Genomic DNA, 15,503 nt, shown 5'->3' with positions numbered 1-15,503 from the left:
GAGGTTAGACTCCTGAGTTAGCTCCCAGTGATCTGTGTGCTCACTCTTCACAATCAAATCACCATGGTTACGCGTTTCTTGGAACTCCGTCCACTTCCTCAGAAAGTCGGGGCACACTGTTATTGGAAACACTAGTATCCTACTTGAAGTTCACTGTTTCTTTTCTCCTAAATTCAGGTAATCTGGGCTCACAGTTGGTGGAGTACAAGGAAGAAATGTATATAACTTCAGACTGTGGAAACACATGGAGACAAGTAAGATATTCGGATTATGTCTACATTATACCCATTACATATATATATATATATATATATATATGTGTTGTCTTTCTTTTCAAAACTGTCTATACAACTGAAGGCAGATGTTGACTGTGATAATAAAATTACTTGGTGACCAGAAGCAGAGCCGGATTTAGACCTCATGGGGCCCTAGGCAAGATAATGGTTTGGGGCCCCCTCCCTGAAAAAATCCATAGCACTATAGTTTTTAGCATAACATATACCCCTATTTAGGGGCTGGCTGGCAGACTTTAGCCCGGGGGGGGGCAAGCATATAGCACTGGCCCGTAAGTAGCGGCCCATTTTTAAAGGGTGGTCTCACCGTCGGCCCTGGGCAGGCCCTCTGGGGACCGCTGGGCCCTAGGCAATTGCCTAGGTTGCCTAGTGTTAAATCCGGCCCTGACCAGAAGTGATGGCTGTGATTGGATAGTGAACTCCATGGGGGTTTTCCTATATGGTAAGGATCCTGCAGGACAAACTCCTGTCCTCCCAGGTCTTGTATTCCTATGATGGGCTCACAACCTGCAATCTGAATGTAGATGTTGTCAAAGTGGAGGTGTTGCCCATAGCAACCAATCAAGAACGAGCTATCATTTATCTTGTACATTCTAGAACATGATAGCTAGAATCTGATTGGTTGCTACGGGCAACACCTCCACTTTTTTATTTTAGAAGATTTGATAAATCTACCCCATAAGTTTTATTCCATTGGTTGCTCTATAAACATTTTACTTATTGGTTGCTGGTTACTAACAAGCTATGACAACTGGATCTAAGAGAAGCAGCTATGTTAGATCTAATTAGTTCAATGTCAGCATTATTTAGTTAATATAGTATTTGCTGAGTATAGTATAGCAATTTTGTTTGGTGAAAGTATATTCAGCTTTTTTACTTTGTATGTAACAACTGGGAAAACCTGAATTTCAATTTGCAAAACTGAGACTGCCCCAGAATAATTGTGGAACTGAACCAAATTCTGCAAATTATTATGTGAATCCCCCTCTGTGTTTTATATCATCTTCACATTATGTACTGTCATGATGTAGTTTCTTCACTCACTTGCACTTATTCAAAACAGGTAATTTAGTAATTAAACTATATTGACTGATAAGAATTTTTCTAAATGTTATTTTCACTTTGATGTTGAGTGTTACAATGTGTAAATACAGCTGAAAAAAATTGATTTAATTTATTTCAATTTCAATGGTGTAATGTGACAAAGGTAATGATTTTGACAGGGTATGATGATTTTCTGTAGGCACTGTGTATAATTGAATTTTTTTGCCCTCCCATGCTTAACTGCCAATATATCATGTATGGATCAATCAGAAAATATATTGCAATGTAAAGTAGTCAGTATTTTGCATACTTGCCAAATCTCCCGGAATGTCTCACGGACTCCCGGGAGAGTGTGGCAATCTCGCGGATCTACCCACTTCCTAGTGAAGTGGGCAGATTTAGGTCCAAAACGCCGCGATTCATGACGTTTGTAAAATGATGCGTTTTGCGTCATTGCGTCACTGGGCGGGGCCAAAATGGTGCGATTTTCGGAGCCCAGCCCTCTGCACGCCCACCTTCCCCGGCAGGCTCCCGGACCATACTTGCCATAAGTTGGCAAGTATGGTATTTTGTTATGCTGGCATTTCTGTATATCTCTTTCATCATTGTCAGAAACATATAAAAATACAAAATACGGTTAAAAAAAAGTTAAAATATAATACTTGCACAAAGACGAATGTGAGAAAAGCTTGGTACACGAGGAAGCTTGCAGCACTTGACAATGGCCTATGTCAGTGTTAGCTAACCTGTGACACTTCAGGTGTTGTGAAACTACAAGTCCCAGCATGCTTTGACAATATATAGCAGTTTATTGCTTGAAGGGTATGCTGGGACTTGTAGTTTCACAACACCTGGAGTGTCACAGGTTAGCCAACACTGGCCTTTGTTGTCTGCCCACAAATTGTCATCATTTCTACATTACAGTGGTTTCATTGAACATGCTCAGGGTGTATTCAATATGTTACTAGCCCTTAAAGTATTTCAATATCCTCTCAGCTGCGTGAGCAGAGCTAATATACCACTCTGGTATATTCCACACTGTGCTTCACTCAACTACCCGCAGTCTTTATCAAAATATTTTTTTTATTAGGTCAGATGTCATACAAAATGGCTGCCACGGCTAGCGTTACCTCAGTCAGTGTAAGCCAGAAGTGATCATTACAACTACCTGCAACTCTCTCTGACTGGTTGCATATTGATTTTGGAGGTTGCAATCTGCTTTCACAGCTCCTCCTGCAGGCAGCTGTTCTAGACAAGGAATGCTGTAATTATCACAGGAAATTATCTCATACTTGCCTACTTTCGGCAAGTTCTGCCCGGGAGAGTGGCGTGACTGGAGGGTGGGAGAGGGCGGGCCGTCATTTTCTCCTCCCCCCGACGAAAATTCTGATTCACCGTGAATCGCGTCATTTTGGGAAGGCAGTTGCGGGATGTGGGAGATTTGCCTGCTCTCCCGGGAATCCGTAAGACCGACCCCAATTTCGGGAGTCTCCTGAACATTCCGGGAGAGTTGGCAAGTATGAATTATCTGCAGGAAATATTTTGGGATAGATCGGATCCCTTATAAATGAAGGGAAAGTGGGGATTGGTTAGGAGAGGTTGAGTTCTCTTCATTAAACTTTGGGTAGGGCTATATGACTGTTTGTTATGGGACACAGCATACATTACATACTGCTAGTTCCCGGTCATAGTCCTCACAGCTGGTTCAGGAGGCTGATCAGGGTTTTTGGTTTTTGTTGTCAATTCAATCTCTATGTTATGTTCAGCAGGTTATTCATCCCCCTATGTCTAGCATATTAACCAATCCCATATCCAATTTATTAAATGTATGTCTAACATGTGACATGTTATCTAGTCCCCGTGACCAGTGTTTTTAATGCCACTAAATAATAATAGTTTGGCCAACAAAAGATATCCTTCTGTCGGCTAACAGGTGCACTTCAGTTGACTCCAACATGTAGTTTGTATACAGACGACAGTGTAGCGGTCAGCAGGGGCAAACGCAGGATTTGTAGAGGGGGGTTTCCACACCACGCCACCCGTGGGCGTGACCATCAAGCATGGGGGCGTAGCTATAATATTATACAGTGCCCCAGGCTTGGAGGGGGGTTTCCAGGCATTAGGAAACCCCCACCTCGGTTTGCCTATGGTCAGTGTATCAGACAGCCTCGGGCAGTGGGTTGAACTCTAGAATTGAGCCACCAGCACCTACTTATCTTCCTGCCAGATCACCTAAAGGTCAGCAAGGCTGCAGAGATATTTCATGCAACTCTAATTTTACTGTGGAACGGACCGTTTCACAGGGGTGCAAATTCCCATTGATACAATATTTTAGCTCCACTTTTGTTTTTCCATTCCACATAATTGCCATAGTGCCCTGTATTTGTAAATTCACATGTCATTTAATTTGTAGTCTGTTAATGGAGCTGGGTCCCTGCTGCTCTGCGGCTGAACCGTTCTGAAACCTGTATTCATCTCTGCGTACTGTCACAATTTTATGACCTAAAGCTTTATTTACATACTTTTACACACTATGGTATTTGCTAAATCACACAATGGGCAAACAACTGACAGCTACATAAACGGTGTTTGTATTTAATTACATTTTATTTGAACATTTTTTATTACATATACATAACTTCAAGACACTGTCCCCTCTTGTGTATACTTCACTACATTATATTGTGTACGAATAGGTTAATGCAACTTTTACGTTTATAACTAGCGCTGCCAAGTCTCATCTCGACGCTATTGTTGGGAGGAGTTATATACATTTGTACACCTGACCTCCGCTTCAGTTTGACGTATCTTGAGATACATGTGACTCAACAGTTACATAAGAACGCAGTTTTTGGGACATTTTTACATGTACATTTAAAGCGTAAAATGCAGAAATGATGCACAAAGAGCCTTAGTTTCATTCAGTTATATTAACAGACTTAGGGTGTCTTTTGTTCATTTTAATGCAGGTAATCAATTAGCTCCATGGTACATCCCGCTGTTGTGTGAAATGAAGTTTTCAGGACAAAAGACAGATTCTGTGAATTAAGAGAAATATTTTAATACATTACTTTGCACCCAGCTGTTAATATTAATCTTAACCCTCGTACTTGTTTTCCTGCGTAGCGAACCCAGATCTCATTTATTTTATTCTCCGAACAATAGTATTTGATATCAACGTTTCAGCTGGTGAGGCATTGCATTTTCTACGCTGTCGCTAGGGATTAGATATGCACGGAACATTCCTGAAGAAGGTTCTCACAGCCGGACGTTAACAAGAAGCAATCTCATGTACGGAGAAAAACCTCTTTCACCATATAAAGGATCACACTGACTCCATGGCTTCCATATATCATTAAAAGATTCAGGCAAAGAAAATATTCAGCTGAAAATCAAAATACCAAAAACCGCAGCGGTATAGGAGTCTTATAATATTATATTATGTAATATTATATTACAGTATACATCGTTATATTATGCTTAGGGGAAGGTTCAATTTCTGGCGTTGTGGCGCGCGGACATCGCCATACATTGGCAGCCTTTACGGTAGGAATCTCCTCTCATTTTTCTGCACACCTCTATGGGGTCTCGTTACGGAGACACCTCTCTCCAAATTGAATCTCCACCTTAATGTGGAACTATTGCAATCAAAGTTTATTATGTGAATATACTGCAACATATGCCATATGCCAGTGACAAACATTTTATTTAATATTAATGTATGGCCATATCCCTTACTTAAACAACCACTAAATATAAAATTGAAGTTAATTCAATTTACATAAGTGGTAGGTATTGAATCCTTGCTATAGTTAGCATAGGCAAACCGAGGGGGGTTTCTTAGTGCCTGGAAACCCCCTCCAAGCCTGGGGCACGGTATAATTGAGGTGGCTGGACCCTGCTCCCACTTCTCACAGCTCTGCTTGAAAAGGGAGATCTGCGTGCACCTAACAGTAGTGCACGCAGCATTGCCCATGTATATTATGGGGATAGGAAGAGTTGGAGAGCAGCCAAGCACTGTCTAAAATTATAGCTACGCCCCCATGCATGCTGGTAACGCCCACTGGCGGTGTGGTGTGGAAACCCCCTCTACAAATCATGCGTTTGCCCCTGGGTAGTTATGTGTGGTTCCAGTGGCGAGATTTCTGCCCTGCAGAGGAGGCTATGCGGCCTGGAAGCCCCTGCTCCCTCTCAAAGCCCCCAATCTGCTCCTCTTCTGAGTATGCACCCATCCGGGGCTTTACTGTGTTTCCGCCTGACCCACGCATGTATACAATAGGTCTGGAGGCCTGGGAGGCTAGTGTGGCATCACTGGGCCTTACCCAAATTTTCCCATGATGCTCAGCAACTATTCCGACCATATGTGTTACTTTGGCTTACATAATCTTCTACCTCAGTAGAGGCAGAAATGTTGTGTCCGGCATCAGAATCCATAAGAGTTCAGTAGAACCACTGGTCCCCAGTATCGTTGCTTGTGAGTTTATACTCACTCAGTACACACTCACTGCTCACCTGGCTGACTGTACTAATTAAACACCAGTAGATAGATGCTAGGGGTGCTGAACCACAATGAAGACAGTTCCAGTGTTTCGGATAAAGATGGAAATTGGTCCACACATATCTACCAGAGGTGGAGCACTCAGCGACAGCTTATACAAATCATGTACAAGGGCACTTGCCGATAGAAGCAGTAAGGTGTTTAGTCTTATGGTGAATTATGAAGGGCTTTGTGTATTCAAGGCAAATATTACTGTGTATAGTTTGTCATGTCTGCACAATTTAGGGTTCTGACCTCAAGACGGAGACATTTTCATTTGTTGTCTTCAAAGTTATTTAACGACGGAACCTTCCCGCTGTAAAGGTATTATATCACTAGGAAACCATTGTCTGAGATCAACCTTGTTCTTGAAGTTATTACTTCGGCAACTGTTTAATTGTCAGTGCAATATCGCTATGGCCAACTCAGGCTGGCGGTTGTATTATTAGTCCTTATCCATAAACTGGATAATGCATAGATCTGTATTACAGTATGTTCTCGGTGAGCGGAAGATTGCAATTACTAGATGGCATTAGTGATTCATTTTATAAAGTGACAATACTCAATACACTAAAAGATGTTTTTTATTATATTTACGTAACTGGTAAGAATAGCATTCTTCTAGCAATGTAGTTAATGACAAAGGTAACCTAGCCACAAGTACTGATTACAATGTAAACATTACACAAGAAGGGGGGGGTATAGGAATGGGGTGGGGGCATAGGAGTAATTAAAAAAGTTGTAACTAATTGCAAGTAAGATATGTTTACCTTACATCATGGGTTATTACTGTATATCAGTCAATAGTTGTTTTTTTAGGTATAGTAATTATAGAATTAGTCCAATAGTAGTATGGGTATCGGTGTAAATGTAAATATATATCTGTGACATTATAATAGCTAAGCTACCCTTTTTAATGGTTATTATACTCTAATCAACCTTGCATGGGTAGACTGCAGCAGCACGGTAGTATATGGACTACAATCTGGTAAAAATATAAAGAGCCGTGAGAAAGTGCTCGCTTGTTCCATGCGCTAAATAGAGTTGACAGATCATATTAGGCAGATGATGAACAAGTGCAGCTCCCCCAAAAGGGTCTCATTTCCGAAACTGCAGTAAGAAATCCCCCTTTTCCTCCTGGATTTCCCTCTAGACAGAGAGAGCGGGAGAGAGAGGGGAAGATTTAAGAACTGGTAGAGCGACCCAGTGAAGATTAAGCCGATTGTCATCAGAGCATTAACCTGTCATCCTTCACAGCCCCAGATGCAGGCAGCTGTTTTACTGCTTGTTTTACTGCTGTCAAACAAAAGTATCAGCCCAAAACAAACACGTGAATAAAATAACAGATGAAGACTGAAAAAACACTGGGTCAGAGTATCGTCTTGCTGGGCTTAGCAGTTACTCTAAACTTTGGGTGAAGCTCCTCTGTGACTAATACTAAAATAACAAAAGCCGCCTATGTGATTATACTGGAAGGCTGTACCTGCTAAAGTCTACTAAAAAAGGATGTTTATTTTTTTTCTAAGTCCTAAAGGTGAACTGTCAGCAGATACTGACACATGGAGTAAGTAGTCTACTCATCAGGCCTTAGAGTACACAGAGAGGCTCAATACCTTAATGTATGACAATGCAAAGCAAGACACAGTTCCCAGGATTATATTATGTTTTTAAGTTGTGTTTGACTAGGGTTGAGCATCATTTTGTACTAACTCCGATGTTGTCCAGTTTTGAAGTGAGGGAGGATAGAACTAGCTGCAGTAATCAGGTGTTTAACATGATCACCCAGCACAGAGTATTTCAGGAAGAAGTGTGCGGGCAGTGTCACACCTCTCTATCAAGCAAAGTTTGTGCATCCAACTTGTTGTTTTGTTTGTTTTTTTTATGTTTTTTGTTTGTTATCAAATCATCATTAGCATAATATATATTATTGCTTGGGCTCCATAGTTTAAAACCAACCTATAGAATTTAGAATTTTTATTATGCAAAACACAATAGGCCTGAGTCATTCAGGAGAGCAAAGCATAACAAATGAGTAACTTTGCACCTGGACAGAACCATGTAAATTTAAAATGTGGGAACAGATTTATATATGTCTTGGATCAACTTTAAATTTCAGTGTACAAATAAAGCTATCAAGTATTTGTGTGCTAGATGAAAAAACAGCCAGTATTTATCTTATGTGCAAAATAATAAACTAATTTGCACCCCTTACATCGTTAAACTTACTCATTTCTTTGCCTTACAGCCCCCCTGTATTTGTCCCTAGGCAAGTATGATATATATAAATGCATTTATCACATAACTTCTATCCATGTGCCCATCACATACAGTGCTAATGTTTACTGTGTATAATATAATGACCAGCATAGCCGCGCCACACCCACTGAACACAGCTCCTGGCTGCCCCATTCAGGATGATCATACTTAGACTTGTTGCTGGACTAGAACTGTGTGTGAATGCACCCGAAATTAGTACTGGTGCTCCGCACATCTTAGTGCAAGAATATCATTTACCTGGTCCTTCATTATTTTTAGTGGAAAAAATAGGTGGTGGTTACAGACTACCACAATATACCCCTCATGTCAGAGTATAAACCTCTAACACAGAGCCGTGATAAGAAATGTTGGTGATTGAGGCAAGAAGGAAGCATGACGCCCCCCCTCAAACCCACAATTTTAACCAAATTAATGTAAAATATAAATTCCCTGCTCCCCCCCTTCATGTTTACACCCTGGCTGGCCTCCCCTCTTGCACAAACATAGTTACGGCCCTTCCCTGACACCATACAACACCATACCACAATATAAGCACCATGTCCAGACAGTAATTACCCCCAGGGCTCCATGTGACAGCACTACTCCTCAGGAGGCGGGCTTAGGAAGCAGCCCTAGTGCTCTCATTGGTTAGCTTGCTAAGACTTCACTTCTTATTAAACTTTGGTTGGCTGAATTTCACTGTAACACCCTGGTTGCTCCTTCTTGCTGCTGCTTGTCTACTCCCGCCAATGAGGGAGCTCTCTGTATGATAAAGTTCCCTCACCGGCATAACATGTGACTGGGTTACAAACTCTGCAACGAGTCATGTGATATGGCATGTGATAATAGGGCCATGTGATATGACAGGGCTGCATAAGAACTGAAAGGGCAGCACTTGGCTCAGTGGTTAGCACTTCTGCCTTACAGCACTGGGGTCATGAGTTCAATTCCCAACCATGGCCTTATCTGTGAGGAGTTTGTATGTTCTCCCTGTGTTTGCGTGGGTTTCCTCCGGGTGCTCCATTTTCCTCCCACACTCCAAAAACTTACTAGTAGTTTAATTGGCTGCTATCAAATTGACCATAGTCTCTGTGTCTCTCTGTCTGTGTGTGTGTTTGTGTATGTGTTTGTTAGGGAACTTAGACTGTAAGCTCCAATGGGGCAGGAACTAATGTGAGTGAGTTCTCTGTACAGCGCTGCGGAATTAGTGGCACTATATAAATAAATGATAATAATAATAATAATAGCAATATAGGTCTATATGTCTCCATTGACATATGTAGATAAGAGTAGAGAGAAAGAAAAAAGCGGGGTTTATAAAGACGATTTACAGATCTGGCTCCTGCAATGGTTAATAATGTTGACATTACAACAATGCCATCATACTGGCTAAAATGTTGATGTTTGATTTTATCTAACAATAACATCTCTTTTATGTATTTTCTTTTAGTCATTTGCAACTTTATTACAAATGTTTATGTTTCTTTTGATACCTTTAACCTTATACATTGTATTAATATTTTTTTTTCCCCCCAGTTTACTTTTCTCATACTGAAGGATGATTAGAACAATAGATAACATATTCAATTTGAAGCATGATATCCTCTGTTTGCCTATCCCTATAGGTCTTTGAAGAGGAACATCATATCTTATATCTGGACCACGGTGGGGTTATTGTGGCCATCAAAGACACATCTATTCCGCTGAAAATACTCAAGTAATGTATTATGTTTATACGTCGCTTATAATTGTGTGTTGGGAAAATAGAATGCGGCATTCAATAACTACGAGTGGTTTTCAATCAGTGTAATGCACATGATTGAGTGGCTGAGACAGTTGTTGACAGCTATGACATTTAGCAGAAAATAAACTATACTAAACTAAATAAAAGTACAAGTGAGTCATAAGAGCTGGAAAAGAAATGTATTGTGTTATAGAAGTCAATGTACCGTAGGACACGTACTCGCTGAAGACTGCCAAAGCCTCTCACAGATCCATGTGGGGAAAAGCATCTTACTCCTACTTCTCTGAGAGTAGACACTACACAGAGGTTTCATAAGTATGGAATATATTTCTAGCAGTACAATGTGCCCAAAATGTCTTTACCTTATATTTTGCGTAAAAGTTCCTTTCGGTCAAAAGAATTCACTTTGTGGTGAAATTTCACAAGTTGGTCCTTAATGCAGAATATTACTTACCTGTAGTGCCGTTCTGGTGGTCCTTCTATATCTCAGTGTTCTCCTCCCTCCTGTTGGCAGAGTGGGATCTATCCGCTGGAGCTAAGAGAGTATCTCCAGAATACGGCAGGCATTGTAGACCTAGTTCATCTCCGTACGCAAGTCCATTTGCATGCGGAACCTTGCGTGAAATCGCTCTTTGCATGCGCCAAAACAAGGCTTGCTATAGTGAACGCCATTCATGTCAGTACCCAAATGACATTTCCGACTGCCTAGAACTTGAAGGGCAGAACAGGGCTGGGAATGGGTGGGCTAATGAGGCAGAGCGTACTCACAACTCAAGTTCAGGGCACCTCTTAGGTACATGATTGTTAGCTGTGTCATGTGCACTAACTACAGGGTAGGTGTAAGTGCTGACTGATAGAGATATTGGTCCCCTATGTATGCCAGAACATGTTTCTGGACATAAGAGAAACTATTAAAATACATTTAATGTACAGAACGCATTAAGAGCAGCCTTATTTATGTATTTCATGGGCATGTTATTTATATATATATATATATATATGCATGTGCGTATGTTGCACTGCATTCTGTCTGTCTACATACGGCAAGTAATGTATATTTAAGGTTGGACGTGTGTGTTTGCAAGTTATGTGCAATTTTTTTAAAGGCATGTTGCGTTTGAAGAGGAATCAGGCCCTGTGACCCCAAGTACTATTCAACATTAATGTTTAACGTCTGTAATGCCATCCAAAATTGCATTTTATGACTTGCATAGATTATGGGTCCCATTCCCTAATGCATCCTCCCTATTCCTTCCTGTCCCCCATAATATTTCCAAGCAGGATTCTAAAGTGTGCAGGCGCTTTCTCTGGGGGTACGTCACCTCGTGGTATGGCTGACAAAGCCTTGTGTTAAGTAAAACACTGAAGGCCTTGTGTAAGTTGAACGTAGTGTGTTTTGTGTGTGTAATATACTTTTTACTGCGCAAAAGCTAAAGTACCAGTTCTAAATATAGTGGTGTTTGCATATCCTGGGATGTAAAAAAAAACAAAAAATGTTTTAGCCGCCAGAAACGCATTTTACGTTCAACTCTACACCAAAGCTTCACATCAATCCCTGAATCCCCAACTGCGTGTTGTGATGACGATCGCTGTACATGAACCATAACCCGACCACTGTGCACGTGACGGGGACAGTCTGGTAACCTTCTAAGCACACCTGCTTTCAATTGTGAAAGAAAACAAGTTTATGAGTAATAACATAAACAATTACACTGTGTTTATGTGTAATGCTGCCCCTCCATTCACAGGAACTGGATTATGTAATACATCTTAATGGAAATACACTACAAATAAGTTTGTCCCATCTCCAAAGACGTGTCCTCGATAATTCTTAGTCAGGTTACATAAATAAACAAATGTAGGGTAATATTATTTATTGTGGGACACAATTCCTGTGCTTCTATTGATAAATACAATGGTGTGATGAGATGGCCACAAATGATGGAATCTTATGTTCAAGTTTAAACTCTTATTATGTTATGTGAAAGTGGAAACAATCTACAATCACTCAGGTCATTTCCACACAATGAAACGCGTGGAGCGGTCTGGTCATGTTTTCTGTGTTATGTAGATAAATCATATCCGTGGTCACGCAGTTCACTCCTTTCAGCCAGAAACTAACTTCTCAAATATATAAACTGCACCAATGTATTTAAAGTCTGTTTTTTGATGATGTTATAGTTGGATAGATCAGACCACAGAAGTACTGTACCGGTGTTATACAGTAATCTGCCCTTTTAGTGGAGCTTACACCTTACTGAAGTTCTTAACATTTATTGAACTTCTCTTTGTTGCACAGTGTACAATGCCATATCTGTAATTAGACACACTACACCTGGAACTACTATCTGTGTTCTCTCATTTGTGCTTTGTTTTACGCATAAAAGAGGATGAAAGTAAATGAACAGGAATGCTCACTATTCAGGCATTATTTAGCTTTGTTTCCATGACTTTTTATCCTTAGTTTATATAAAACCAGCATATTTCTCAGTGCTGTACAATCAGGAAGCCAATCAATGATTAGCAATGCTGTAACAATGAAACAGAAGGTGAGAGGACGCTGCTCGTTAGAGAGATACCTCTAAGGCAGATGAGGGAGCGGAGACAGAAGGTAGAAGAGCTTCTTATGTATAATGGACAAGTGTATATGACAAAAATGAACTTTGTCAAGTGCTAAATAACGTGAGCCTGTCACCAGCTAGTTTCTAAGCAGGCACAGACACAAAGGGCATTGAGTGTCGGATACTGGTGGAGGAGATAACTCGGACAGGAGGATGCAGTGTTACTATTGTAGAGACAGAGTAAATAAGTTGTGAATGGCAGGTGAAGGCGATATGAGATGGAATTACTTACTAAAATAATGGATATAACTCCAGTGTTCATAGGAAATGTGATTAAAAAAATATGTTTAAGTGCAAACCTTTGAAGGTTAGGGGTTAGTGTGAGTGACCGAGATAGTGCATTTCAGAGAATAGGTGCAGTACATAAGAAATCTGGATATAGAAGTGGGAGGTGCTGGTAAGGGAGGATGATAGGCATATGTCACTGACAGACAGTGAGCACAGGTAGGAAGGTAAACAGAGATCAGAGATCAAATCTAGGATTGTGCATCAATTAATTTTTTTCAAAGCTGTTCTAATGGAGTTTGTCAGTGCATTAAAATGTGTCAAAATTATTTTCATGAACTGTAAATGCATTTCATATGCTTTTGACATAAGTAATGTGTAATGGTGCTAAACAATAGAACCTGATGCATTGTAAAGGTTTCAGATCTAAATTTTTACAATGCAGTTATGTGAACTGCAGCCTTAGAATCCATTGCTTCTATTTGAATACCTTTTTTTTCATACAACAACTAATGTGATCAAATCTATAGGGGCACCTCAGTCAGATTAGTCAGACTAACTAATGGGAACAAATCTATTGGAGCACCTCAGTCAGACTAGTCATACTAACTAATGTGATCAAATCTATTGGAGCACCTCAGTCAGACTAGTCATACTAAACTAATGTGATCAAATATATAGGGGCACCTCAGTCAGACTAGTCATACTAACTAATGGGAACAAATCTATAGGGGCACCTCAGTCAGACTAGTCATACTAACTAATGGGAACAAATCTATAGGGGCACCTCAGTCAGACTAGTCATACTAACTAATATGATCAAATCTATAGGGGCACCTCAGTCAAACTAGTCATACTAACTAATATGATCAAATCTATAGGGGCACCTCAGTCAGACTAGTCATATTAACTAATGTGCTCAAATCTATAGGGGAACCTCAGTCAGACTAGTCATACTAACTAATGGGAACAAATCTATAGGGGCACCTCAGTCAGACTAGTCATACTGACTAATGTGATCAAATCTATAGGGGCACCTCAGTCAGACTAGTCATACTAACTAATATGATAAAATCTATAGAGGCACCTCAGTCAGACTAGTCATACTAACTAATGGGAACAAATCTATAGGGGCACCTCAGTCAGACTAGTGATACTAACTAATATGATCAAATCTATAGGAGAACCTCAGTCAGACTAGTCATACTGACTAATGTGATCAAATCTATAGAGGCACCTCAGTCAGACTAGTCATACTAACTAATGGGAACAAATATATAGGGGCACCTCAGTCAGACTAGTCAGACTAACTAATGTGATCAAATCTATAGGGGCACCTCAGTCAGACTAGTCATACTAACTAATATGATCAAATCTATAGGGGCACCTCAGTCAGACTAGTCATACTAAACTAATGTGATCAAATATATAGGGGCACCTCAGTCAGACTAGTCATACTAACTAATGGGAACAAATCTATAGGGGCACCTCAGTCAGACTAGTCATACTAACTAATATGATCAAATCTATAGGGGCACCTCAGTCAGACTAGTCATATTAACTAATGTGCTCAAATCTATAGGGGAACCTCAGTCAGACTAGTCATACTAACTAATGGGAACAAATCTATAGGGGCACCTCAGTCAGACTAGTCATACTGACTAATGTGATCAAATCTATAGGGGCACCTCAGTCAGACTAGTCATACTAACTAATATGATAAAATCTATAGAGGCACCTCAGTCAGACTAGTCATACTAACTAATGGGAACAAATCTATAGGGGCACCTCAGTCAGACTAGTCATACTAACTAATATGATCAAATCTATAGGGGAACCTCAGTCAGACTAGTCATACTAACTAATGGGAACAAATCTATAGGGGCACCTCAGTCAGACTAGTCATACTGACTAATGGGAACAAATCTATAGGGGCACCTCAGTCAGACTAGTCATACTGACTAATGGGAACAAATCTATAGGGGCACCTCAGTCAGACTAGTCATACTAACTAATGAGAATAAATCTATAGGGGCACCTCAGTCAGACTAGTCATACTGACTAATGGGAACAAATCTATAGGGGCACCTCAGTCAGACTAGTCATACTAACTAATGAGAATAAATCTATAGAGGCACCTCAGTCAGACTAGTCATACTAACTAATGTGAATAAATTTATAGGGGAACCTCAGTCAGACTAGTCATACTAACTAATGTGAATAAATCTATACGGGCATCTCAGACTAGTCAGTGTAATTCATTTAATTACATGTATGCATGCCTTGTTGTTATTGATTATGCAGATTTGGTCTATGTCATCTTGCACAATAAATTTTATAAAGCCTTGCTGAATATTTCACATGATTCAAATAGTTTTTGAATAGTACTGATACGTTTTAATATTGCAATAAAATACAAAATGTCTTTCACCTATAAAGATTGCATTTGTTGTAATTTGATGACTCTATTGTCATTACTTGTTATTAGATTCAGCGTAGATGAAGGCTACACGTGGAGTGTACATAACTTCACCAGCACACCTGTGTTCGTGGACGGGCTGCTCAGTGAACCAGGAGACGAGACCTTGGTTATGACGTACGTTACTGTATGCTTCAATTGCATTGGATTTTATTATACTTGGCTGGTAAGGTGAAATTAAAGCAGCAATCTCCTGGAAGTCATGGGGCTGTATAATGTAATAATAATTCACTCTGGTGGTAATGTCATAGACCCAGTGTGAGCCATTGATGACTGAGCGTCAGTACAGCACTACCAAGGACAA

At 40.2% G+C, this 15,503-nt stretch overlaps 1 protein-coding gene across 2 annotated transcripts in view; it reads left to right on the top strand.

Annotated features, from left to right (window-relative positions):
- SORCS2 (sortilin related VPS10 domain containing receptor 2) overlaps positions 1-15,503 on the top strand; it is a 761,685-nt gene that overhangs the window by 706,655 nt on the left and 39,527 nt on the right. For both annotated transcript variants that reach the window (XM_075194428.1, XM_075194425.1), the window contains exons 12-14: positions 178-254; positions 9,756-9,847; positions 15,209-15,316. In XM_075194428.1, the coding sequence (XP_075050529.1) occupies positions 178-254; positions 9,756-9,847; positions 15,209-15,316 (277 nt within the window). The remainder of the gene's footprint in view (positions 1-177; positions 255-9,755; positions 9,848-15,208; positions 15,317-15,503) is intronic.

This window comes from Mixophyes fleayi, chromosome 1 (genome assembly GCF_038048845.1).
Source record: "Mixophyes fleayi isolate aMixFle1 chromosome 1, aMixFle1.hap1, whole genome shotgun sequence".
Taxonomy (NCBI): domain Eukaryota; kingdom Metazoa; phylum Chordata; class Amphibia; order Anura; family Limnodynastidae; genus Mixophyes; species Mixophyes fleayi.
This window is presented reverse-complemented; position numbering and strand designations above follow the sequence as displayed.